This window comes from Gopherus evgoodei, chromosome 1, assembly GCF_007399415.2.
Source record: "Gopherus evgoodei ecotype Sinaloan lineage chromosome 1, rGopEvg1_v1.p, whole genome shotgun sequence".
Lineage (NCBI taxonomy): Eukaryota > Metazoa > Chordata > Testudines > Testudinidae > Gopherus > Gopherus evgoodei.
In genome coordinates, this window is record NC_044322.1 from 33560187 (window position 1) to 33588170 (window position 27984).

The window sequence follows — 27984 nt, forward strand, 5'->3', positions numbered from 1 at the left end:
TGACCAGATTTTCTGAGGTACTCACTGCCCTTACTTGAAAAATAAAATAAAATAATAATAATAATAATGAACCTGAATGGACTTCAATAGGCACTTCATATGATCAGCATTTATTAACAAAATCAGACCTCTTATTTAGGTGCCTGTTGGACTTTGAATTGATAAATCATGAAGTCTATCAAACAAACAAACTTGCCTCCAACAGTTAACACCAATGGTAGTTAATTTTACTCCCATTGACTTCAATGGAGCCAGGATTTAACCTTTGTGTAGTACTTCCTGTGTTAAGCAGAAAAAAGCCAAACACGTTTTGTGGTAAAGTCAAATGTCATGGTAGAATAAGTAGTGATGTTTTGTTTGAAATCGTGCCCACTGTTTTACACGTGAGCCTAATTCAGAGGTATTCAAAATATTGCACTAGAAGGGTAGACCCTCTAATACATATACAGAGCCTAAGAAATCCTATGCAATGTAAATAGTACAAATAGGTTTAAATGCTTATTTAACAATTCTTATAATGTACCAGGCCATATTTACCTATTTGGGATCATCCTGTGATCCTGCTAAATTAAAGGTGACATCTTCCTGGTTTGCAGGGGTTATTGTTGAGATTGCCGATCACTGCAATTAAAATTGCATAAAAGTACCAACAACAGAAATAAGAGGCTTCCCTTTACCATTTTCTTTTCTGTTAGGCTATGGCTGCACTGCACACCTTACAACGGCACGGCTGTGCCGCTGCAGCAGCACCTTTGTAAGGTTTGCTGTCTAGCTGTTCTTTATCGCTGCCCTTTACCACCTCCATTATTATCAGCACAAGAAAAAAAAAACTTTTGTAGTAATAATCAGGATGGCCCATTTCCAATCGTTGACAAGAAAGTGCGAGTAGCAGAGGGGGAAAAAATTAGCATGGGAAAGCAGTTTTACTTTGTGTAATGACCCATCCACTCCCAATCTTTATTCAGGACTAATTAAATGGTGTCAAGTTTGCAAATTAAGTCCAATTCTGCAGTTTCTCCTTGGAGTCTGTTTTAAGTTTTTTTGTTGGAGTAGTGCGACTTTGAGTTCTGTAATTGAGTGACCAGTGAGGCTGAAGTGTTCTCCAACTGGTTTTTTAATGTTATAATTCTTGACCTCTGATTTGTGTCCATTTATTCTTTTACGTAGAGACAGTCCGGTTTGGCCAATATACATGGCAGAGGGGCATTGCTGGCACATGATGGCATATATCACGTTGGTAGATGTGCAGGTGAACGAGCCTCTGATAGTGTGGCTGATTAATCACCCTTGTTACAGTTGGTATGGCAACACCCATTTCTTCACGTTCTCTGTGTATATATATTTTCCTACTGTATCTTCCACTGCATGCATCCAATGAAGTGGGTTTTAACCTACAAAAGCTTATGCTCAAATAAATTTGTTAGTCTCTAAGATGCCACAAGTATGCCTCGTTCTTTTTGCTGATACAGACTAACACGGCTACCACTCTGGAATCTTTTCCTACACAGACATTCACAGAGAAATTTCCCCCAAGCATATTGTTGTTATGAAGACCTTTCATTTTCGGATCTCTGTTCTGAAACATGAACAAAATTGTTGTTTCATCCATCAGGTATGACAATTTGTGGCTTAATTTCCCTTGATTAGCACAGTAATGTATTTTTTTTAATACTGATCAATGCAAATGAAAAGTAGATTGACAATGCTACATAAACATGCTAAACTCCACAAATCTTGATTCTGTCTGGTAAAGGGCATACTAGTCAGGTCATGCAGCATAGTACAGAAATGTAGAGTTTGATATGTTACCATGGAAGACAGACAATAGATGTGATGCACATGGAAAAGAAAGAAGCAGCAGAAACCTGATTTCAGGTATCTGGTTCAGCAGTGTAACCCCGTTTCTGGACTGGATGTAGGAAGCTTTATGACAGCAAATGAACGCCACACATTTTCTGGAGCCAAATTTGTTTAGCAGACTGAAATATATTTGTGGTTCTGTTTGGTTTCTAGGACTTATCTCCATGCCAAATAAAACTCAAACTATTTATTCCAGTGTAGAACTAAACCCTGGAAAGTGACTGGTAGTGCCAGATGTTTCATCTAAGGAAATGTAACGAATGATTGCAAGCAGAGCATCCAGAGTCCAGATGTTCCATGCTTGATAATCATTATTGTTCTAATTCAGAAGTTGTGAGTTTTGTGTTCTGAAGAAAGCATGCAACATCAGCGCTAAATGAACTGAATTGTTTATTTTATATATTTTCCCCTCCATTTTCTTGGTTCTGTATAGCAGATACAAATGTCTATGCCGTGTTTTGCTTTTTTCCATGTGCCTATATCAGAAAAATGAAAAAATAAATATTTGACAGTCAAACAAGAGCCACCCTGAAAATACCTTTTCACACATTCAGAACAGTTACATTTATCTGAGCTCCCGCCCCCTCCCTCAACAGCCAAAACCTCGCTCATATCTAAATTACGGTAATACACCATATTCCTCATGAGTCATTTTCCCAGTCACACACCAATTACCCAGTTGTTTTGACACCTTCCACAAATACTTTGACTAAATGGGGGCTGTACTATGCATTTAAGGTGCTTGACTCAGCAGGGGCAGGTTGTTTTGTGGGAAAGGGTTCACCTCTAATACATGGTAGGCCTCAGGACCCAATTTATTGTTCAAACACAGAAAGTCATGAGTTACATAAAAATAAAGTGATCCCTCCGACCACCACCACCAAGGTTTTCCCCCCCTTGCCTTTCTGAAAGAAGACAAACCCCTTCTTTAAATCCCCCGAGTCATTTGACAGACAAGTAGCCCTTAACACTTTCCTGGCCTTTTCACCCTATCAATGGTTCTAAAAATATTTACAATGTATTTCCCTCAAAAGACATTTGAGATGCACCAATTTTTAAAATACTGTACAACTAAAAAGATCATTACAATATATGTAAAAAGCCCAGACATTATACAAAGCCCAAATACTTTAGTGTCTGTAAAGAGTGGAGAGGGCATTTTGTTGATCTAGAAGACAGCACTGAAATATTTTTTCTATTCAAATCTAGCACTGGTAACTGTGGGTGGAGGGGTGCCGGAGTGGAGGGAAAAGGGGGACATGGAACAAAAGAAATTTTTCTTTCCCTTGGTAGCGTGATTAGAAATGGCAACTTTACATATTTCTCTTCTATGACCCTGCGTGCACTACAAATATAACCATGATTAATTAATTATAGTAGTGATACGAGTGTCCAAACCATGTTTTAAGATGTGGCTATTTTTGCCTGTGTGAATGGGGAAATTATTTGTAAACATGTTTGTATGTATCACTAGGCTAAAATGTGGTTCTCTAACATGATTAGAGCAGTATTTTCTGTCCAAATAGATAAGGAAAAAAACATACAATATGTTTTGGCTACCAGTATGTTTAAACATGGTAATTACTGACATTTAGATAGAGCCTATTTGCCTAGACTTCCTTTATCAATAAAAGGGTTTTTTCTGTTTATGTAGATAATCCACCTGGGGGTTGGGTCAGTTGAACTACACCACTCATGGATGTGAGTTTTTCACACCCAAGTGACATAGCTAGGTCAATCTAAATTTTAAGTGTAGGCCAGGACTAACACATGGTCTATACTACAAAATTATGCTGGAAAAATATCACTCCCCCAACTGACATATTGATGCTGTCAAAGCCCCCAGCGTTGTCACAACTATGCTGACAAAAGTATGCTGCCATCAGCATAGCTGATAATGTTCAGAGAGGAGGTATTACGATGCTGGCAGAACTCCTCCTGTTGGCATACAGTGTGTCTGCACTAAGTAGCTATACCGGCATAGGCTCTGTAGCAGAGCAGAGAACTGAACCCAGGTCTCTTGAGTTTCAGGCAAGTGCCCTGACCATATTAGGATCATATTTTGAATATCTATACAATCTACAGTAGGGGTGAAGGTATCTCATTTTGGTCACAGGTGGAGGCTGGAAGATCACCACCATTTTTTAACCCCCAACCTGACTCTTGATTTGGACAACTTGTCACTAGGATCTGAATGGAGATCACAAGATTTTTCTGACATGGACCATCAAATAAACATCAGATGGTAATACCAGATTTGGAACTTGTAAACCTAAAATGATTCACTTTGTGTCTATGGTTACAAATCTGCTGTATATATAGTATTCAGCTTAATACTGTGGTAGAATAATTTTCTGGTTTTAAAAAGTTATTTTCAGTAGACAATAGAAATCAGTAGATGACTTAATGGAGAAATCTAATACTGTTTTGTTGTGCGATAAATGCTTCTGTAGAAGAACTTACACTAACTTGTATATCATAGGCAGAGTGAATAAAGGTACTTAACCAAGAATGTTCCCCAGTGCACAAGTATGTCCTAGATTTCACAGCTTAAATCCCACGTATATTTTTGCATCATTAGTGAAATCGGAGTGGTTTTCTTCATTTGGTACAGTTATAGATCTTCTCTTAAAGGCTTTTTCCTATGGCATTTGCAGATGGAGGTGTTGTCATCAGGTTGAGGTACAAGTTCCATTCCATCTCTTATTTCAGGTTGGTTGGCTTGGTGCCTGGCATATTTCTGAAATATGCAAGTGACATTTAAGGCTGACACAACAGCATGTAATTCATGTAACAGAATTCTCCTCTCTTCCACTGTCAAGCCTTGCTTTAAAACACTGCTTCCTACATAATTTACAGTCTGTTCACTAGGTTTTCATTGAAATACCTACTAATAAACTAAACTGGATCTGGAACTCCCTTTAATGTTTTGTCTTATGTCCTATTAAATGTCAGCTTTAAATACTGTCATCAACAGTATGAAACTGCTTAATATAAACACATGCAAATGATCAGTCATATTTTTGCACACTAAACAGTCCAAAAAGTGATGTCATTAATTCGTGCTTCATAGGAGATCTGATTCTGTATAGCAGAACAGCAAAGCAATTCAATACCCATAGAGAGTAGAGGGTTTCTGAATCAAATTAGAATTCTGCTTCTTGAAGTGAAAATAATGTATATTGCACCATGCACCAACTGGTTGGATCTATCCTGCATCCCTTTCACATACCCTCTTGGATGGCCAGTTGTCATCTTAGATGCTTCCCAAGTTTCCTCTGCTAACCCCATTTCTGTGGACAACACTCCTCCTGCTATCCCCTACTCCACAGGCTGTGACCAACTACTGTTACTCCTTCTTTCGCAATATTTCTGTAATTCAATTAATAATGGGCCCAACCTTCCATTCCCAGGAGCAAATCTATAGAAGGAAACTAAAAGGGAGGATGCCTGTGGGGTTCTCAGTTTTCTCTGTAATTGTTACATTGCTGAGTATGATTTGCTCACCACCAAGAAACGGGCCACGGGACAGTCCATAAATTCCAGGGATCCCCTAGAATCAGTGTGAGACTAGTGCCATCTGCAACAGACTTGGGTCTTTGGCCTGCCCTGCTACCTGGCAGCACAGCTGCCATATTGCCAGGGCTTCCTTTTCCAGTAAGCAGAACCAGGGCCACCCAAAGAACCAATGCCATGTTGGGACATTGGTTCAGAGGATGAAGTTGGAGCTAGCAAAAGGAGGAACACTAGCCAAAGGGTCAAAGGCCAACGGAAGACCACCTGTCTTAATCAGAAATAAAGCACTATAAAACAGAGAATAGAAAGTGGATGAGGTCGAGGTGGGAAGTCATGAGACCCCTTTCACAGTAGGACTGCTGGTAGCTCAGACTGCATCCCAATAATAATGAGGTACATTCAGCTAGAGTTCTTGGATGATCCCTTACAACCTATCATGAACAATGTCTTAAGATACGTGGACTAAATAGAAAAAACTGTAGGGCTAGAACTAGTAGCAGCTAGGTGAAAATGTAACCAAATGACACACTGTACTAACCTGGAACACTTTGTAGTAATAGCAGTAAAGCCTGTGAGGCTGCAGTAATTCTCTTGCAACTAACTGTCCTTCTCTAGCAATCTTCCTAGCTTCTTCATCATTTACCTGAGAAATTGGAAAGAAACAGCAGTGAATAATAGAGCAATCAGTGAATCACTCAATTCCCTTCTAGCATGATAACTCTCATTAAGGGGGCTGTTCAGATCTGTAGTAATAGCTGGAATGCTATCCAATGTACAATTACCGATATAGTGGAAGAACACAGTATTTAGTTCCAGGTTTTTAGAATTTATCGGTATACTTGCATGGTCATAAAGACATTGATATCCTTAGGGCTGCTGGTAAGAGTATTGGTGACCAATTGTATATATTTGGAAAAAATCAGTCAGTTACTGCTCTACTGTATTGTCCAAGTCACAGCCCAGTTCATAAGCAGGTTTGAGGCCTCTCACACAGATTTGGTTACACAGAATACAGAGCTGTAGTTTTTGTCTTTTCCTACAGCATGTAATTAAGTGTTTCTGTTTCCAGCCTTGTTCTTTGTGAAGCATTTCAACTGAACCATCCTTGATAACACACGTGGAATGTGTTTTGGTGATGTGGGAAGTGTACTAAAACACTTTTATTCATGTACTTGTATTCAAGAGTTTTAGAGCTTCATTTCAAAGCTTGTAGTGCCCTTCATCTGGTCCTTTGTGAACTACAGTACTCAGAACTGAAACATTTCTTGTATTTCTCACACTGCTAGTTTCAGCTATATTCTACATCATCACAATGATGTTTGGAATATTTATAAATAGCCCGACTCTCTCATTCTACGTTACAGGAAGGTATTATTTTGGTACATCTGAACAGGATATCTGCAATAATAATTTCTACTCTGTGATCACAGCATTTGGAAAAAAAAAAAGTAATCTGAAGTTTGAAAGCAATCTTTAAAGATCTGAAAATTTGTTTAAAGTTGTTCTACAGCAAAATATTTACACACATGCCTAAAGTTAAGCCTGTACTTAAGTGCTTTCTTGAATGTGGATGTTTACCTGAACTGAGGCCTTACTTTCATTTAGTTAAATAAATAATAGCAGCAATATATACACCTTTTATCTGAATATCTCAGTGCAGAGTTGAAGCAGAACACAGATTTAGCAATACAAACAGAAGAGGACCACTAGGAATATGTTTGTTTATATGTCAATTTACCTCTTTTAACTTTGTTGGTAACAACACTTACCTTAGCCCATTTTATTTTTTCTAGCAAGTCATCAAGGTTTCTTTTAATTGGAACATAATGTTTCCATGGTTTTAATTCACTGTAGAAGTGCTCATAGTATTGAGAGGTTTGTTTCAGTACTAGACTGTCACCCAACATGAGGTATGGGAATCTGTATGCTGCTACTGTTCCATCTACATTCACTTGATATTTGTACTGTAAAGTGAAAACAAAGAAGCAAAAAAGGAGAAAAAATATTTTGAATCAAAATATATCTCATCTTTCATCCTATTTAGTGTTAGATATATGCACAGTTTCAAAATGTCCCGAAAATAATAAGTGTCTAGAGAAAGGCACCGTCTTGTGGTTCAGGCCCAAGACTGGTAATTAAGAACCTTTGGATTCTAATCATGGATCTGACACAGATTCCTTACAAGATTTTGGGCAAATCATTTAGCCTCTATGCCTCAGTGTCCTCACTTACCTACCCCACAGGGCTGACCTCAGGGTCAATTAAAAACATGCCAAATACTGCTCACCCTAATAGTCCCACAGAAGTCAATAAACAAAGCAAGATGGATATGGCTCAATATTTGTGTAGTGTAAGCCCAGTAAAAAAAAACAAACAAAAAAAAAACACCAAAAAACAACAACAACCACTGCAAAACAACTGACAGTAGGGGTAAGAAAATCAAAAGCTTTCATCTAGGTACCCACCAAAGCTTTTCAGGTCATCCATATCAGCTCCATGTTTTATATACATGAATTCCAAATATTATAGAGTTTATTATGAAGAACCTAATCCCTGTTGTCCTCAGTTCACATCACAAAACCACAATTCACACGGACACCATGATGGGCATTCTGTTAAGAAGAGGGCTAGGACAAGGATAGAGTTGGGGGTGAGGGAAGCTGTCATCTAGTTGTTGTCTCTCTCTCTCATAGTCTCTCATTTAAAGAGGACCAAATTCATCCTCAATTAAAAGTAAACAGAGTAATAGTAAACACTGCACTAAAGGTAATATACAGCGTTCACTTTGGAGAGCTCCGTTTTTAGCACTTCTGATATAATCCATGCGGCAGAACCTCAGCTGGCAAAAAATATAATAGCTACTGAAGTCAATGCAGCTGTGACAATTTATACCAGCTGAGGTTATCCCCCCTTTACTTCCAGAGATTTATAACTCTGCTGCAACTTTACAGGATCGCTGTTCACTTTCCCATAAGGATCAGCAGATTCATTACATTCTAGTGAAGCCACTAAATCAAAATTAAAATTTTGTAAGGCAAATATAAGGTTTAAAATAATTGCAAATGATAAGATGTTTAATATATTAGCGACTCCGAGTTGAATCAGTTCCCAAATGCTCTCCTCTCCATCTCCTCACTCACAAGCCTTCGGCTTGAAGTGGTGTGACTTCATACCATCTCCAATGAATGGCACAACATAACGCAAGCAGTTTCAGAGGACAGCGACAGAACACTGAAGTCAGCCATGCCTGCCTGTTTGGTGAATCACATTTGAAGAATATGAAGAGGAAATAACATTATGGCTAAATCCAGCTGCCAGGAAACTCTTGATTGTAGATGTCTGCGCATAAGCAAAGTTAAAGAGGACATTTCACATCCTCCCCATCCCCGCTGCTCAGAGCTGGATGATGCTGACTTAGCAACTGAAGGAGTTGCAGGTTCAAATAAATCAGCAACATTCAATATACTTTTCTGACCCACTGCTACAAGAACTGTTTTTGAAATACACAGTGCACCTACATCTATATAAAATATGCCTACTGTTTGCACATTAAATAAGAAATGTACAGTTACAGTGGGTCAGAAATCTGAATAGAAGGCCTGATCCAAAGCCCACTAAAGTCAAAGAGACCACAATGTATGGCTTTTTTAAAGGATGTTTTATACTATGTTTTTATTTATGGATAAAGTATCTATTTTGTATGGCCACATATGCCCAGGGCAGCATAACTGTTTCAAACACTGAAATGCAATCAGCAAAATTAAAAAGGAAAGCTGCCTCTCTTCGGTTAGTAACCATTTAACTGCAAAGTAAGCCCAGATCTGCAATATAATGTGGCAAACCTTAAAGAAGTCAAAGAATCCCATGAGCTGAGCCTTTCCTAGCTCTTTCTCCTTGTCTCGGAAGAAGAAATATCCTGTTATTCCAGCATCTAGTAGCTCTGGATTCTCCTTAGATAGCTGCACCAATTGAAGACGTTCTTCTCGGCTGTCTCGACCTCTAAAGAAAGCTCGCTCTGTTTTGTTGTGCCAAAAAGGGCCTAAAGATAATGAATGAGATGAGGGAGCGGAGGGGGAAGACAGTCTTGAAATCTTTAAGTTAGACATGCTCATACATTCAATATGAATTTGTTACGATATCAGGGTCACACTCCCATGTATGGTAAAACGGGTATCAACATACATTTCCATTATGAACTTGTTAGTTAAAGAAACGTTTAAACCTAACTGGTAAATATTTGCCCTGTCCTGAAGTTTTGGCATGGAAAAAAAATCTTAAAATGTAAAATTAAGTCTTTTTTCTTTTAAGAAACAAAGAGCTCTGTGAAGCTTGAACACTTGTCCGTTCCACCAACAGAAGTTGGTCCTCTAAAAGATATTACCTCACTTATATTGTCTCTAAGAAAATTATGTGTCTTTCAACATATTGTCAAGAAAATAATTGTTAGTTTTTAACTTATATGAGTACTGAATACTGTGAAACCTGAGCAAGAGACCTTCAATCTTAAAAGTCCACCCAAATATCCCTAATTCCACTCCACTTTTAGTAACCTCTGTTAAGCAGCCAATTTTGCCAGACCTTTGAAGGGCTACTTAAAGGTGACCTACAGAGGGGGGGGAAAAAAAAAAGTGTTGTATCTTTACAATATACAGAGAAAGCCTGTAAGACTTTCATTCTGCTTGTTGTTATACTTTTAGAAATATCCAAAAATGTCAAATCTTGCCTTTCCTGTTTGTGCTGGTAGTCTCTGTGGAGGACCCAGAGAAGTGGATGGGAGCAGCTTATTCCATCCATCATTGAAGGAACAGGTATACTGAGTCATTAACAGAAACCTTGTGTCCAAACCGTTTATCTGGTATTTGAATTAAGTAAATATTTGGTGAAGGAGCAGGAGCTTTAAACTGTCTAAATAAACATCACTTCCTTGGTCAAGTTTCCTTTTTTGGTGCTCATCACATCATATTCCTAATTCTCTAAGCTGCCAGAGGCTCCCAGGAAAGAGAATATTTTTTAATGTTCAAACAAACAAATAGGAAAAAAAAAAAGCCTGGCCCTTGAGGTTCTCTTTATACACAGACAATATTTTTCTATTTTTCAGTGTAGTGGAGGCTGTCCTGCAAAAGGTTATGCCAGGGGTTGGCAACCTCTGGCACGTGGCTCAAAAGGGTAAGCACCCTGGTGGGCCGGGTCAGTTTGTTTACCTGCCACATCCACAGGTTTGGCCAATCGTGGCTCCCACTGGCTGTGGTTCGCCGCTCCAGGCCAATGGGGGCAGTGGGAAGCTGCGGCCAGCACATCCTTCGGCCTGTGCCGCTTCCCGCATAGGCCTGGAGTGGAGAACCATGGCCAGTGGGAGCTGTGATAGGCTGAACCTGCAGACATGGCCGGTAAACAAACTAGCCCGGCCCGCCACGGTGCTTACCCTGGCAAGCCACGTGGCAGATGTTGCCGACCCCTGGGTTATGCATTCATTTTCACAGTTTAATTTAAACAATTACAACAATAGCCCAAATCCTCTCTCAGAAATTGGACTAGTATTTGGCTAAAGCATTCTAAAGCACTTTACTGGATGAAGGGAGTTATAATCATGATATTTACATCTGTCAAGAAACCACAGTAACTATACTTTACTGGGCACTTATTTTCTAAAAACATTCCAGTGCAAAATGTAATAATTGTACTTGGCATACTAACATGACAGAGCATAAATCACTTCAAAGGGATTTTTATTGTCTACTTTGTGAACTTTTATACCTGTAGGAGGAAGAAATTCTTTTTAACACAAAGTATGTTTCCAGAACCCAAATGGGAGACTGTTAATTTAAAAAAGTCAGTGGTGTTGCATGGGTGTAACTAAAGTCTGAATTTAAGGCCAAATTTTCAAGCCTGAGTGCCTAGCGTCAGACTTTGAAATCCATATTTAGGCACTAAATACAAGCATTTTCAACTCCCACTGATGTCAGTGGATGTTGTGAGTGTTCAGCACTTCTGAAAATCAGGCCACTCTTATTTAGATATTTATATATTTATCTGGCTTTGAAAATTTTGGCCAATATCTCTCTTTACATATATTCTGTTACTTCGCCTTTGACAGGGTTATGAATTGATTTGTAAAGTTTATGAATTCTAATTTACCTGTATTTCCTTGAATAGAAAGGAGGTCATTTGTAACACCACGTAGGGTTTCAAGTGTTGAATGGGTTATATCATATGTTGGAAGGACTAGGTCTCTTGAATCCACAGAGCCACACCATGAAATTATAGGTATAGGGCCAGGCGTATCATTAGCTGTTCGATGTTCCATTGGCCAATCTCCAACATTAAGATAAAACTCTACATCAGGGAGACGAACCTAGAAGTATATCCAATACAGGACAATTACACAAAGGTTTATGCTTCAACTACTCATGCTTTAAAAGTAAAGTACAGTCATCAGTTTTCTTGTATCAAAGAATCAATCATTTTCAGTGTTGTAGCTGTATTGGTCTCCAGATAGGAGGCAGGGAGAGAGAGAGAGAAGGTAGGAGAGGAAGTATCTTTTATTCCACCAGCTTCTAGTGTGGAAAGGAGAATGCCATAGGAGACCACTTAAAATGAAGTGGGCAATTAAGGGGTATCAGACAGTAAAGTGTGTTACAAATTGTTGTAATGGACTCATTATTTACCCAACTGCCTGATACCCCTTAAATGTCCATTTCATTTTAAGTGGCCTCCTATAGCATATGTGAAACCCCTATGCTTAACAATCTGTCCTAATTTGTCTTTAGCTCTGACACTCTAGTTACCTTCCTCAGATCTGAAGAACAGTTCTGTGAAGCTCAAAAGCTTGTCCCTTCCACCAACAGAAGTTGGTCCAATCAAAGATTTTATCTCACCTATCTTGTCTCTCAAAATCAGTCAATCAAGCCATCAAACAATGATCAGCATTATTTGAGATAAAGACACGGACTACAGCCTCAATCCTGCAAGCCCTCTGTGTAACTGGAGTTCCAATTCAGGAAATCCTCTAGAATCGTAGTGCCTGCAGTTTTCCTACTGACTTCAATGGGCTTTGGATCTGATAAATAGTCACCAGTAACATCAGGCTTCCTAAACAGATGATATCATGCAGAAATAAAAATAAAATCTTAGTTTAATTATTAACTATGCAGCAGTCGTTTAAGGTTTGTATGAAAATAAAAGTATGAATAGAATATCCAAACGGTAACAAATCTGTGTGATCCAAAAGTCTTTAAGTGAAGTCTTATATAGCTGGTACCTTTCTTGCCAATGAGAGCAACATTTCATCTGAGAACATTTTGAAGTCTGTGTACTTCCCTAAGGAACGACGGTAGATGTGATTATTGAGAACAGTGTAATGAACAATAGCACCTCTCGTTTGCCCAAACCTTGTTGGGACTTCATGAAGCATCCGCTGAAGGTTGATGATGGGAAAAGAAGTGAAGTCCTTAGTAACTTGAGGCTCTTGGGACGGACAAGAGAGAATATTCTGCCAGGTCTGAGAATCTTCTTCTGGACACTCACAATACTCATGATAAATAGGCCCTGCAGAACACAAAGCAATGAGAACGTATGACTTCTGTGATAATCTCATCTTACAATGCCCAAGACTCCTGATGGATACAAAAATGTGAAACTAGAGCTGGAGGAAGTCTTTTGGTTTTTTTGTTTTTTGAATAAAAAGACCATCTTTACCAACAAATATTTTTTTGGAAAATTTTCTCCTTTCTAAATTGTCTGGGTTTTTGATGAAAAAATAAAAAATCCATTTTTTTATTTTTTAGAAACCAAAAACAACTAATCACCAAAACAATTTTATTTTGCCCAAAATCCAAACAAACTGAAAATTTTTGAAAAAATATATTTTCCCTGACAAATTAAAAATATATCTACCATTTTTTGATCATCTCTACTGAAAAAACAGTCGTATACCAATGTCATGCTACCTGCCAGTGAGCCAGAATGCCTATAGTTCTTTAAAGCATCCATCAATACTATTATTCAGCTGTACAGCTTCGTTTATCAATATTTTAACCTTTATTTAGAACTTTATAGTGCCACAGTCTTTACATTTAGTGAGGTGCTTTCTTTTATGTATAATTAATCATGTAGCTTGTCCTTTTGGATCAGTGTGGATTTACACACTGTAATAAGGACTAAGCATTTAAGTAAACTTTATTCCATGAACTTCTAGCTAAAAACAAGTACTGTACTCTGTCACATTAGTGATTATGTAAGCATGCTCCAGCACCAATACCGAGGCTACTGTCTTGCTGCAGTTGGACCATATCACACCTATCTGCTGTCAACTTCACTTGACATCCACAGTACTCGAATTTTTCAAAACTTTTCATAGTCTTGCACTAACATTTTCTACTGTTGCATCAACTATTATCCCATCTGCACGTACTCTGACTATGGTTCTGTCTTCTCCATGCGAGCAGTAGTGGAAACAGGGAGGAAATTTGCTTTCATTTTTGCTATTCCAAACTATCTGGAACTCATCCTCCAATTTACTGATTCTCTTAAAAATCTCATCTTAAAACCATTTTTGCTTCAGTTTTGAAGTGTTTTATAATAGTGTGTACATAGGATGCTATACAAAAAAAAAAAAAAAAAAAAAACAACCCAATTTTTGATCAGGAGAAGGAAAGAGTGGGAAATGATTCTGAAGTAGTAATTGTGTTTTCAGTGTTCATCCTTTTCCCTTGGTAGGCAACCAATCAACTGCGAGAAGAAAGACGATGACCAGAAATTTGAAAAGAGTTTGCATTATTTTCCCCTTTTAAGTGGAACTTACAGTGTAGGGACCAGCATTGATCTAAACTGGGCTTGTAGGAAGAAAAGAGGAGAGAACATGGGGCTGGTTATAAGATATCAATGTCTAGAAAGACTGCTTCAGGACCAGTGCAACCACTAGGCAAACTAGGCAGCCGCCTAGGGCGCCAAGATTTGGGGGCACCTCTGCCAATCAAGACGCTGGCTGCAGATCACAGACTGTAGGGAAGACGTACATGATAAGAGCTACGCTCCCAATGAATTGCTCTCCTACCATTTAGAAAGCCAGTGAAGTCATTTGATTGTGAATTGATAATTGTACAGATATTGCTGTGTTGGTAGATACGTTACAGTAATAGCTCCTCTGTCTCGTAGATTGCACAGCAGCCAGAAGGAGAGTGGAGCAGTCTGCGGCAGGAAGTGTAAGACCCCCGCTGGGGCTGAGCTGTGCTCAGTGCAGTGCAGGCCGGAGCCGGCTTGCACATGGCATGCTTGGAGAGCGGGCTGCAGGATTTCCGGGCAGAGGCTCTGCTCTGAGGAGAGAAAGGCAGGGACGCCGTGGCTGGCAGCTCTGTGGGCTCTCTTGCGTGGAGGGCAGCTAAGCCGCTTTAACTCACCTCCCTGCACCCCAGCTTTCTACCCTCCCGCCTCTGCTTTGGCGTGAGGGCCTCAGTCCTGCCTGCCCCACATCCCCCTGCCGGAGTGAGAGCCCAGCATTCAACTCCCCAGCCTGGGTGCAGGATGGACTCATGAAGGCAAAGCAGGCGACACACTCCCATTGCCCTGTTGCAATTGCACTTGGCCCGCTGCTGCATGCCAGGGACTGGAGAGCACCCATTTCACCTTGCAGCTCTTTGAATCCTATGCTGCCCTCCCCGGGCCAAACCCAGGTTGCCCCTCTCCCCCCTCTACACCCAAACCCGGTCTGCTTCCTTTCTCCTCCCCAGCCAACCTGATCCTCCCAATGACCAAACCCGGTCTGCTCCCCTTGCACTCCCCAGCCAAGCCTGAAGCCCCACTGACCAAACCCAGTCTGCTTCCCTTCCCTATCAAACCCGATACCCCACTGACTCAACCAGGTCTGCTTCCCTTCTGCTCCCTAGCCAAACCCAATCCCCCACTGACCCAAAACCGGTCTGCTTCCTTCTCCTCTTGGCCAAACTCGAACCATCACTGACCAAATCCGGTCTGCTTCCCTTCCCCACCCCAGCTAAATCCAATCCTCCCAGTGACCGAACCCAGTCTGCTTCTCTTGCACCCCACAGCCAAACCCAAATCCCCACTGACTGAACCCAGTCTGCTTCCTCTCCCCACCAAACCCAATCCCCTACTATGACAGACTATCCACCATTCTAATTTTATAAAAATTAGAATTACAACAAGGAGTCCGGTGACAACTTAAAGACTAACATTTATTTAGGCATAAGCTTCTGTGGGTAAAAACCCACTTCTTCAGATGCATGGAGCGAAAGTTACAGATGCAGGCATTATATACTGACACATGAAGAGAAGGGAGTTACCTCACAAGTGGAAAACCAGTGCTGACAGGGCCAATTCAATCAGGGTGGATGTGGTCCACTCCCAATAACTGATGAGGAGGTGTCAATTCCAGGAGAGGCAAAAGCTGCTTTTGTGGTGAGCCAGCCACTCCCAGTCCTTATTCAAGCCCAAATTAATGGTGTTAAATTTGCAAATGAATTTTAGTTCTGCTATTTCTCTTTGAAGTCTGTTTCTGAAGTTTTTTGTTCAAGAATAGTGTCTTTTAAATCTGTTATAGAATGTCCAGGGAGACTGAAGTGTTCACCTACTGGCTTTTGTATTTTACCATTCCTGATATCCGATTTGTGTCCATTTATTCTTTTACGTAGGGACTGTCCGGTTTGGCCAATGTACATGACAGAGGGGCACATGATGGCATATATAACATTAGTAGATGTGCAGGTGAATGATGGTGTGGCTGATGTGGTTGGGTCCTCTGATGGTGTTGCCAGAGTAGATATGGGGTCCAATCACATGTATTAATTCTAATGAACAATGCCATATTATGCAGTATTCATCTTTGAAAGTTTATAATAAGCGATACTGCAGGAGGAGGGATAGGGGAGGAGAGGGGCGCAAGGCAGATGTTTCACCTAGAGTGCAAAATATCCTTGCACCGGCCCTGGGTAAAATGGACTGAACAAATTATAAATTGCTGGGAACATGGATTTCCTTGCTTTACTAGGTGAGGTTTCCTTTAAGACAAATATAGCACTCACAGCTAGACCACAAATGAAGAAGTTTTGTCTCTGCTGTGGCACTCCACAAAACCTCAAGGTCACCCTGCAACAAGAGCTAGGGAGGCATGTTCTGAGGCAGCACCTGAAGTTCAGGGACCATGGTCTACAGGCATAAATATTTATGTCCCATAACTTGGCAATGATCTGTATGTAGATTATTTCTGCTCCTTTAATCTGTGTAAGAGGCTGCTTAAACCAGAAAAACCATTGGTACCTCCAGTTTGTTACTGTCTCTGACTAGCCAAAGTTTAGTCCATAGCATTTCTGTAGCTGTCACCATAAAATGGTAATCTGAAAACTTACCTTTCAAAATATAAGGAGACTGAGCTACATGTTCATTACCATAAAGTACCTCAATCTTTAACCCTTCGTTGACACTCCCATACATTCGATACTGTATAAGAAATGACCCATCATTCCTATCCATAAGGTTAGGGATGTGGATCCCGATGACTTCTTTGGGGGAAAGTGCCTTAATTCCCACTTTAAACTGTGTTCTTCCTGAAAAGAAGAAAATAAAAATAGCTGTAAACACTGCATGCTATTAGGGTTACTTAAATAGAAAAAAAAAAAAAAAAAAAAGATAGATGCTACTGATGGATCAAATTCTGCTCTGAATTATGCCAGTGTAAAGCTGAAATAACTCTATAAAACTCAGAGACATTTCTCTGGATTTACCCTGCAAGCTATTCTGAGTGCATAAACTTAGCAGTCATGCTTTAAGATACACCTACATTAATTTCCAAGAATGCATGTAAGAGGAAGAGATCACCCTCTCAAGTTTTCCTGATCATCATATATCTAATATAAATGGACAAATCACAGCTGAAAATAAGCAAGATGTAAATTACCTAGAGGTGTGACAGTTACAATGCTGTAAGCATGTCTTAAATGTTTTGAAGCAAAGATTAACTTTATTATTCATAGTTCACAGTATTAACTTGAAGATATGTTAGTTCCTCAGGAATCAGAGATAAGGCAAACCAAGATAAAACCCAATAGAAGTGAAGAATACTTGCTAGCTGATGGGAAGGCACTTGCAGCATGCAGAAGTCAAAAACAAAATCATAGAACTATACAATTAGAAGGGACCACAAGGGTCATCTAGTCTAACCCCCTGCCAAGATGCAGGATTTGAGAAAGAAAGACTTTTCCAAGTGGAAAAGATTCTTCATAAGGTTAGCTGGCACTCTTCTCCATCCAGTGCTGGTGGTCCAGGCAGGGCAGGGGCGGAGACTTGGAGGAAGGGGGTGGAATGGGGACGGAATGGGGGCGGGGCGAGGGCAGTGCAGGGGCAGGAAGAGGCAGGGAGTGGGCAGGCACCCACTCGGCAGAGGGGAAGTTGGCACTGTAGGGGTGAGTTGCGGGAAGGGGGTGAAGGGTGAGCAAATGGGCTGGGAGGCGAGTGATGGGTAGGGGGACTGAGGAAGGACACAGCAAGCCAGTGGCAGGCCGGGGGATGAGGAAGGGCGTGGTGGGGGGGCAAGTGGGGAAGGGGCAGGACCTGGGGCAGAGTGGGGTGAAGAGCCAAGGCAGAGCGGAGGTGGATTGTAGGCAGGGCTGATGGCACCCCAATGTGTCCCAATATAATTTTAGTGTGGTAATCTATTCACCCTAATGGGACCCCTCTGGCCTCCTCACTCCCTGATTAGCCTGCCCACCCTGTCAATCAGGCTGACCTGGAGCATTGGCCTCTCACCATTGTTCCTGGGGACTGTCAGTCTCAGGGTCCTGATTTCCCACTGACCCTTCCCCTTTCTTTTGGGACTGGGAGCTAGCCAACCAAAACACCCCCACTGAGTTTTAGTAAGGCAACAACAGTCCCCTTACACCTGGAACAGCCTTTCTACCTGTCAGTCTTCCATGTTGAAAATGGTAGTGCCTCTGTCATGGTATAATCCCCACTCTGAACCTTAGCGTCCAAAAGATGGGGTACCAGCATTAATTCCTCTAAGCTCAGTTACCAGCTTAGAACCTATAGTGCTGCTACCAACCAGGAATTCCAGTGCCTGGTACACTCTGGTCCCCCCAAAACCTTGCCCGGGGACCCCCAAGACCCAGACCCTCTGGATATTAACACAAGGAAAGTAAACTCCCCCACCGTTGCCTCTCCCGGGCTTCCCCTCCCTGGGTCACCCTGGAAGATCACTGTGATTCAAACTCCTTGAATCTTAAACAGAGAGGAAAATGCACCTCCCCCCGCCTTCTCTCTCCCCCTCCCAGATTCTCCCTGAGACAGACAGTAATCCTAACACAGAGAGAAATTAGCCTCTCTCTCCCCCTTCCTTCCTTTCTCCCCACCAATTCCCTGGTGAATCTAGACCCAGTCCCCTGGGGTCTCGCCAGAATAAAAAAAACAATCAGGTTCTTAAACAAGAAAAGTTTTTAATTAAAGAAAGAACAAAGGTAAAAATTATCTTTGTAAATTTAAGATGGAATTGGTACAGGGTCTTTCAGCTATAGACACTGGGAATACCCTCCCAGCCTAAGAATACAAGTACAAATTAAAATCTCTTCAGCAAATACCAATTTGAACTCCTCCCAGCCAAATACACATTTGCAAATAAAGAAAACAAACATAAGCCTAACTCGCCTTATCTATCCAGTACTCACTATTTTAAACTTATAAGAGCCTGTATCGGAGAGATTGGCGAGAAACCTGGTTGCACGTCCGGTCCCTCTGAGCCCCCAGAGAGAACAACCAACAAATTCTAACAGCACACATACAAACTTCCCTCCCTCAAGATTTGAAAGTATCCTGTCCCCTGATTGGTCCTCTGGTCAGGAGGCAGCCAGTCTCCCAGATCTTGTTAACCTTTTACAGGCAAGAGAGATATGAAATACTTATGTTCTATTAACTCTTACTTATCTGTTTATGACAGCCTCATACATTGGTGCCAGGGTTCTCAATACCAGTTATTTTCTTGATGTTAAGAGTTTAATCAGTGCTGGATTTTGGCGTTGCATGCCTGCTAGAGGGGGCATTCATGGATGTTCACTCCTTTGATACCTGATTGGACATGGTACTCACTTCTTCAGGATCCGAAGTGACCTCGATTACTCCAGAAAGTGCATCCTGTGAGACTTGTGCATCCTGGTGGAAAAGGAATGGCATACTGTCCAGTGCTCCAGAGTGTAGCTTTTGCCCAAGCAGAATAAATACCTGCTACGACCATCAGTTAGTGGTCTCAAACCACTCCAGAAGGGGCAGGGCTTGAAGCCCAAAAGTTGAAATTCTGCCGTAACACTTAGTACAACTTTACAGGGCAATCTATACAAGGAGGTCTTCTTCCTTTTTGATTTTTTAACTGACAATTTAGGTAGACAGAAAGATTTCCTCCCAGAAGGGTAGAAGATTATCTGGTTATCAGATGAACTAGTAGAAGAACTGGTGAACACTGAAAAGGAATGGATTGGACACCGCTGGGTTCCATCTTGCTGCCTGGTTAAGACGGAGCTGAGGGAGGGGGCAGAGGATACACGTGCAGTCTCGACAGACATTGCTACTGCAAAGACTCTTGGCTCATGCACGAGTCATGTGTTTACCTACAGAGGGATTTACACTTACTCAAAGGAGAATTATGTATATGAATCACAATGTATATTGACAGGTTTCAGAGTAGCAGCTGTGTTAGTCTGTATCTGCAAAAAGAACAGGAGAACTTGTGGCACCTTAGAGACTAACAAATTTATTTGAGCATAAACTTTTGTGGGCTAAAACCCACTTCATGGGATGCATAGAATGGAACACACAGCAAGAAGATATTTATACATACGAAGAACATGAAAAGGTGGGAGTTCGATGTATAAATATCTTCTTGCTGTGTGTTCCATTCTATGCATCCCATGAAGTGGGTTTTAGCCCACAAAATCTTATGCTCAAATAAATTTGTTAGTCTAAGGTGCCACAATGTATATTGATATATCCGTGTAATATGTTATAGGTGATTGGGGCCGATATGAATGATGCATGCTTGACATGAATACAAGCATTGCAAGCTGGCAACCGAAGCAAGAACTTAAGGTCAATAACTATTAGAACTATTTGTGCAAAAACCAAACAAACAATCTCGTTATGTTCTGAGAAAAATATGGAGAATCAGCAGAAAAGGAACCACCACCAGCTGGACTGATAAAAATTGTATAAGAATTGGAGGAAATGGCACGTCTTGGATCACGGTGGCCCGCCCAGGATTGTGTCTTTGGAATTGTGTGAGCAGAAGGCCTAGTAAACAAAAGAAAAGAACCGATGACATGACGGAACGGATTATAAATGGTTGCCTATGATTTCTGCAAATCGGAGTCGTTTATTGATTCAGAGCCCATGTGAATATAGATGTGGTTTTTGCCAGCTCCCTGCATCTTATGAACTTATAATTGGAACAAATCTTGACTGGCCATCGGGACCATTCTGACCTTTGGACTCTGATATAGTATGTTTGGGGTGTGAATGTGGAGTGAGTAAGGTTTGTTTTGTAATTAATAGAGAGCATTTAGAATATTATATACCAACACTGTGTCCGGTATGTGCCTGCTCCCCATCTCATAGAGAAAGCTCTATTGCGGGTCTAACATTTGGTGGAGAATGCGGAGGTGCGGGGGGAAGAAATATTAACAAGTGCCAGATTTTGAGACGGGGTCTTACAGTGTTGGGGGGAGTCCTTATTTAAGACTAATAAGGGTGACTCATTTGTGAAATCTGTAAGAAATTTGTGAAGGAAAAAAAAACATGTGGGGAGATACCACGTGGTGTTATTGTAATAATGTTGAAAACATTGTTTAAGAAGAGAAGTAAAGGGGTGAAAGAGGCACCCCAGTGAACTAAAGTTAAAGCCCCATCTGTTAGAGAAAGATTATTGCATTTGGAACATGCTCTTGGATGGAAGGTGCAGTGGAACCAGATGTAATACTGGATACCTTAGAAAACAGTTGGTGCCAGAAAACTATGGCAGCATTGAAAAAGCAAGTGAAAATACAGAAGCTGCAAGTTGCAGCGGTGGGTCAAAAAGAGAGAGATTTGGATTTGGATTCCAAGGATATTTGGAATGAAGAAGATCTGTGTGGGGGTCAAGAGTAAAGAGAATTTGACCAACCTCAAAAGGGGCTTTATACTAAGTTGAGGGAAAGAAAAACTTATTTCCCTCAACAGTTTCTGGCCAGAAAAGGGTAAGCCAGTGAAGTCTGTAGCCGTGATAGAACAGAAATCAACCATTAAGGATGCAACAGGGGAGATACAGTCAGAGCAGACAAATAATTTCTGCGAGTTCAGATTTATAGTCAATGGTAAAGTCATTAGGCCCAGTGAATGAGAGATTTAGCTACAGGACTAGTACAGTGGGCAGAATCAGAAGGAACAAAGTATTTAAACATAAATTAAATTAATTTTATAGATTAATCAGGGCAGCTACCACTGAAGAAATTAGACAGGCAGATCGAGTGAAAAATGCTTTGGACAGGCAACCAGAAGCACTCTAGCTGATACCACAATTTATTATACTGCTAGGGAAAGAGATAGGTCAAAAACCCATAAACATGTTATCCAGTGCAGATTACATGAAACCCGGAGATTCACCCAGGGATTACCTATTAAGAAAAATAACATTGGGATTATTGGCTGGAAAAATACAATTGGTGATTAATCCCAGGGTGGAGGTCGCCAGACATGTCACAGCTAATTCTTTGATGGCAGTTGATTTAAATCAGAGGGAATTTTGAAATGATGTGTTTAAAGAATTGGACAGAAATTTATTAGCGATGTCTACTAATTTGATGAACCAAGCAGTTCAGGATGAGGGGTTAACTGTTATGGATGCATTGGAGCACTGGATAGTATGCCAACATATGATGAAAGGGGGAAGCCAGGTAGAAGGCTTGAAACCCAGAATACTTTTTGTTAAGGCAATAACATATTCAAATGAGAGTGCTTATAGATCAGGATACTGTGAGAGAAGAAGAGGCCATGGTAAAGGACAAAACACCCTGCTCCAAGGAGGTAGAGGGTGGAATAATCAAAAACAGCCCCAGAAGAAAGATGTGATTTGGAATATCGCTTGAAGGTATTTGAAATTGAGGGGAGTAGATATGAATAAGTGAAATGGGAGACGTACTGATGAATTGATCAAAGAAATGCAAAGGATGGAAAAAGAAATGTTTAAGGAGCAGAAAAAGGTTGCAGCTATGCAAGATGAGGGTTCAGAAAAACCTGCTCTATAGGGAAGCCCCGATGACAAGTTGCTCCCACCAGAAATGGGTCCTGAGGACTGGGAGATGGTAATTAAGATGGAATTCAAATGGGAAGCCTAGGACAACTTTAATTGTGGGAGATAATGGACCCAAAGATGCCCTATTGGATAGTGGGGCTGGTGTAAATATTGCAAATAAAAGTTGTGATTTGACTCAATATGCATCAGAGATCATTACAGCAGCCTCCTTTACTGGGGAAGGAGTGTCAGGAAAAATGTATCATTCAGTAGAAATAGCTATACGCAGAGAGAGAGTGGGGGATTTTTGTTGTAAAGAACAAATGCTTCAAATAGATCAGGTGGCTGAGCCAGTAATATTGGGGACTCCTCTGGGGGTGAGTGTGTGTGTGTGTGTGTGTGGGGGGGAAATTGGTTAGTTTTGGATTTAACTAACCAGAGTTCTGTGACGTGTGCTCAGCTGGATGGAAAGTGTCCTGACAGCAGGGTAAATTCCAAGAATATGTGCTGCTGAAGCAGTCGAGAAGATTATACTGAATCAACAGGATGTGTGGGTAAACGAGTTTCCTGACATATGAATTAAGAATAAAGCAGAATGTGGTAAAATCGAAGCATGTGGTAAAATTGTGGGGGATGAAGTGCCACCACAGGGTTGATATAAATATCCTGTGCAAGCGAGGCAGAAATAATAAATAAGTAATTGGAACAACAGGGAGTGATTGAAAAGGAAAATTCCACATACAATAGCCCAATTTGGCCCATATTAAAAGCCTCAGGAGATTGGAGATTGACAGTGGATTTTAGACAAATTAATAAAGCTACTCCCCACCATGGCACCAATAGTAGCAGATCTACCTCAAGTAATGGCAAGAATACAGGGGGCCCCTAAATGGTTCTGTCATAGATTTGGCAAATTGTTTTTTTGCCATCTCATTGCATTCCGATTCTTGGGCCCGCTTTGCATTTACTTTTAAGGAACAACAGTACTTATTTAAAAGAAGTTCCCAGGGCCTACACTGCGCTCCAGCTATTGCACACCAACATGTGGTGCGAATGCTGGATCAATCTTCCAAAGAGGATCGGGAGATTGTGAACTCATATGGGTGGATACTGAAGAGAAGGTAACTGAGCAAACTAAAAAAATGTTGAGAATCATCCAGGAAACAGGTTTCAAAGCTAATAAAGAGAAAGCCCAACTAGTGAAGAGGAGAGTGAATTATTTTTGGGGAGGGGGGGGCTAGGGGAACAAGGAATTCAGGTAGATCAATAAAAGGTGAAATTATTAATGAATTTACCAAGGCTAGAGGATTCTCATGCATTAAGGGTAATGTTAGGAGGGTTTAATTATTTAAGAAAACACATCTAAAATTTTGCCATTGTAACTGGATCCTTATGGCACTTACTTCAACAACAACAAAAAAAGGTGAAATAGGAATGGAGGCCCGAACAAGAAAATGCTTTCTGTAATTTAAAACAAACTTTGATGCAAGCTCCAGCATTGAAATTCCCTGAAATAAACAAGCCATTCTAGCAGCAGTACTAATACAGGAAATTAACATGATGTTAATACCAGTAGCATACAAATCTAGAAGATTAACCCCTAAGGAGCAGCAGTTTGAGACCTGTGAAAGAGAATGTTTAGCTGCTGTATAGGCCATACACTTTCTTCCCCCATTTGTGCTTGCTAAAAGGCAAATAATTCTGTTTCCTGTCATTTCCCCCCAACCCCCGTCTCCAGGACCCTGTTTAGTACTTATATGTAAATTGAGATAAACACACATCCCTTTGTTTAGGATAGGCCTGTTTAACAACTTTTGACTAGGAAGGGCTGTCTGATTTTGAACATGTGCTAATAACATCATAAAGGGAGAATTCACAACTTTACATGTTGTATACATTTCACCATCATGTTATTGACCAACAAGCTAGTTTTCAAACAATACCTCAAAAGACATGTTTAGTACAAAGATTATTACAATGGTGAGTATGGTATGAATACAGGGGTGCTTTCGGTCACAAAGATTAAGAGCTGACTTGATCCTGGTCTACAAGTACGCACGTCAGGAAGAGATTTCTGGTAGTAAATGGCTTTTTAATCGGAAAGAGGCATAACGAGATCCAATTATCGGATGCTGAAGCTAGTGTACCTAAAGACTGGTCCCAGGAGGCTAATTAATTCTGAACACGCTGTTTCAATGCTGCTAATTGTGTGTTAGTATTTAGGAAACTGGAAAGAAGATGCAGGGTTACATTGAAAGCCACACTGGATAGTAGAAGAGTAACGTAGGATTTTAGGGCTTGTCTACATCAGAAAGTTGCAGCGCTGGTGAGGGAGTTACAGCGCTGCAACTTTGAAGGTGTACACATCTGCAGGGCACCACCAGCGCTGCAACTCCCTGTTTGCAGCGCTGGCCGTACTCCCGTTTTGTCTCGGGTGTAGAGGATCCAGCGCTGGTGATCCAGCGCTGGTAATCCAATGTAGACAGTTACCAGCGCTTTTCTTGACCTCCGTGGAAGGAGGAAGCCTCTGGTAATCAAGCTGGTTTCCTTTCCCGGTTTGCTCTCTCGGTCCCGGAGCCACCCAGCAAACCGCAGGGAAGGAGACCTGCTTGCTCGGGGTTCCGGGACCGAGAGAGCAAACCGGGAAAGGAGACCAGCTTCGCCGCGGTTTGCTCTCGCGTTCCCGGAGCCACCCAGCAAACCGCAGGGAAGGAGACCTGCTTGCTCGGGGTTCCGGGACCGAGAGAGCAAACCGGGAAAGGAGACCAGCTTCGCCGCGGTTTGCTCTCGCGTTCCCGGAGCCATCCAGCAAACCGCAGGGAAGGAGACCTGCTTGCTCGGGGTTCCGGGACCGAGAGAGCAAACCGGGAACGCCGCGGTTTGCTTTCTCGGTCCCGGAGCCACCCAGCAAACCGCAGGGAAGGAGACCTGCTTGCTCGGGGTTCCGGGACCGAGAGAGCAAACCGGGAAAGGAAACCAGCTTCGCCGCGGTTTGCTCTCTCGGTCCCGGAACCCCGAGCAAGCAGGTCTCCTTCCCTGCGGTTTGCTGGCTGGCTCCGGGACCGAGAGAGCAAACCGCGGCGTTCCCGGTTTGCTCTCTCGGTCCCGGAACCCCGAGCAAGCAGGTCTCCTTCCCTGCGGTTTGCTGGGTGGCTCCGGGACCGAGAGAGCAAACCGCGGCGTTCCCGGTTTGCTCTCTCGGTCCCGGAACCCCGAGCAAGCAAGTCTCCTTCCCTGCGGTTTGCTGGCTGGCTCCGGGACCGAGAGAGCAAACCGTGGCGTTCCCGGTTTGCTCTCTCGGTCCCGGAACCCCGAGCAAGCAGGTCTCCTTCCCTGCGGTTTGCTGGGTGGCTCCGGGACCGAGAGAGCAAACCGCGGGGAAGCTGGTTTCCTTTCCCGGTTTGCTCTCTCGTCCCGGAACCCCCCTTGAAGCCGCCCAACAGCGCTGCAGTGTGGCCACATCTAACACCACTTGCAGCGCTGGTTGCTGTAAGTGTGGCCACTCTGCAGCGCTGGCCCTATACAGCTGTACTAATACAGCTGTAACAACCAGCGCTGCAAAATTTTAGATGTAGACATGGCCTTAGTGTTTTCGGTGAGTTTATCACAGAGTGAGACTTCATGTCTTTAAACGTGGGAGTATTACAGTGAAACGCGTCCGACGCTGCAAGACGAAAAAGCAGCAGTGATTGATCCGGGGTTACTGGGCAGGGGAAAGGGGCGGGAGAAAAACTTAAGGCTCTTTGGATCTGCTTCTCATCCTGAGTCAACTCCTTCAGGTGAGAGTTTCCTCAGCCCCGGAGCCAGGCCAGCGGCTCAGAGCCCAGCCTGGAGAACAAAAGCCACAAGCAGGGCCGGGGGCGAAGCGCAGCCGCGTGCACAGTACCTGGGGGGGAGCGGGTGAAGTTCCGTCCCGCTGCGCTGACCGCCTGGATGTAGAAATACCTGACGGGCAACGTGAGCTCCGCTTCCAGACCGGGCCCCCAAACCAGGCTCCTCTCTGCACTGACAGGGGCTGGAGGAGCCTCCGCCACTTGCACGAGCAGCAGGCGCAGGAGAAGCTGCCATGACGGGAGCACAGAGGCGCAGCTGCGCCCCATACCCCAGCCCGGCATGGAGGGGCGAGCTGGCTGCCTTTGATTGGTGGGTGCTTTGGCCAATCGGGCGAGAGAGCAGCGACCTAGCTCTTTGCACCCCCCCCCCGGCGGTGGATCGCGGGATCTGCCCGCGGAGGGAGGGGCCCGCCCGTGCGGGTGGTGCGTGGCGCGCGCGGCGGAAGGCGAGTCTCCCCCTCCCCGCGCCCCACCGGCCGTTTCCTCGCGGAGTCGGGAGGAAGTGAAGCCGCTGGAGCCACTCAGCTGAGAATTGCGTCACCCGCCCCTCTGCCTTGTCCCGCTTCGCCAGGCGGGGGGGGGGAAGGGGCTCCGAGCTGCGGAACGTTGTGAGCCGGCCCGATCTCGTGGGTGCTGAGTCACGTGCTCTTCGCCCCTCCCCCCCCCCCCCCAGTGCACCTGAGGCGGCGGTTGCCCCGGCCAGGGCGAGACGCGGGGCTGAGCGGGCCAGTCGGAGCAGAGACGCTCCCATTGTCCTGTTCTTAGCACACCCCCACCGCTATTACCCAGGGGTGTCAAAGCCCTGATCGCTGACTAGTTAAGTTAGACTAAGAAGAGCAGGGCGCTACCTGCCAGATCAGTCGGGATCCAAGTGTGGGGCTGGAGCCAGAGCTGGACACCATTGTGTGTGGTGCAGACACACAAATAATTCCTTGTTTCACACTCAGCATTACACTGACAGCTCAAAAGAGAATCTAGGCCGTGTTTCAGCAAAGCACTTAGGGACGGAGAAGTCTTTCCTTTCCTTTCCTCCCACTATTTGTAACCCCCCCCCCAGGCTGCGTTATGCTAAATATCAGTTAATAGTATCTAAAACTGGCTGCTCAACATGCTTTTTCATACCCCTAGACCATGAATTAACTTTGCCTTTCTTGGTGCTAGGCCATTTTGGTAGGTGGCTCCTGGTCCCGCCAGCAGAGTGTAAAACAGGTTCCCAAACTAGAACTTTCCTGAAGCGGATTCATGATCTCTCAGGCTTGTGGCATTCAGGAAACAAGGAACCATACTTCCTCCGGGGGAGCAACTGGGTAGCAGCCCCATGCTTGATTGATCCTTTCATGTGTCTAGCAAAAGGAAGGTTCCCTCTCTTGTCCTCTCACTACATGGAAAGGCCACAGTGATCGTCACACATATTATTGAAAATATTTTTAAAACTAGTGTTTGAATGATGTTTTGCTGCTGCTCAGAATACAGGGCTAGCAAGGTGCGTAGATTGTTACAGAGAACATTTCATCTCTG

General features: G+C 42.7%; 1 protein-coding gene across 5 annotated transcripts; it reads right to left on the minus strand.

The window, feature by feature from the left end:
* Positions 1-2233: 2233 nt before the first annotated feature.
* Positions 2234-26879, minus strand: POGLUT3 (protein O-glucosyltransferase 3). 5 transcript variants are annotated; one of them, XR_004000211.1, is made up of 10 exons: positions 26520-26607; positions 19465-19527; positions 16737-16934; positions 12635-12921; positions 11512-11728; positions 9219-9415; positions 7146-7340; positions 5915-6019; positions 4367-4600; positions 2234-2336 (listed from the first exon to the last, which is right to left on the minus strand). XR_004000211.1 is itself a non-coding variant. In XM_030561134.1 (8 exons), the coding sequence occupies exons 1-8, from the start codon at positions 26746-26748 to the stop codon at positions 4475-4477; spliced, it is 1554 nt and encodes a 517-aa protein (XP_030416994.1). In that variant the 5' UTR covers positions 26749-26879; the 3' UTR covers positions 2234-4474. The 5 variants fall into 5 exon arrangements, 1 of the variants encoding a protein (XP_030416994.1); XR_004000212.1 differs by having other exon boundaries at positions 26579-26596; XR_004000209.1 differs by lacking the exon at positions 19465-19527 and having other exon boundaries at positions 26520-26879.
* Positions 26880-27984: the final 1105 nt, after the last annotated feature.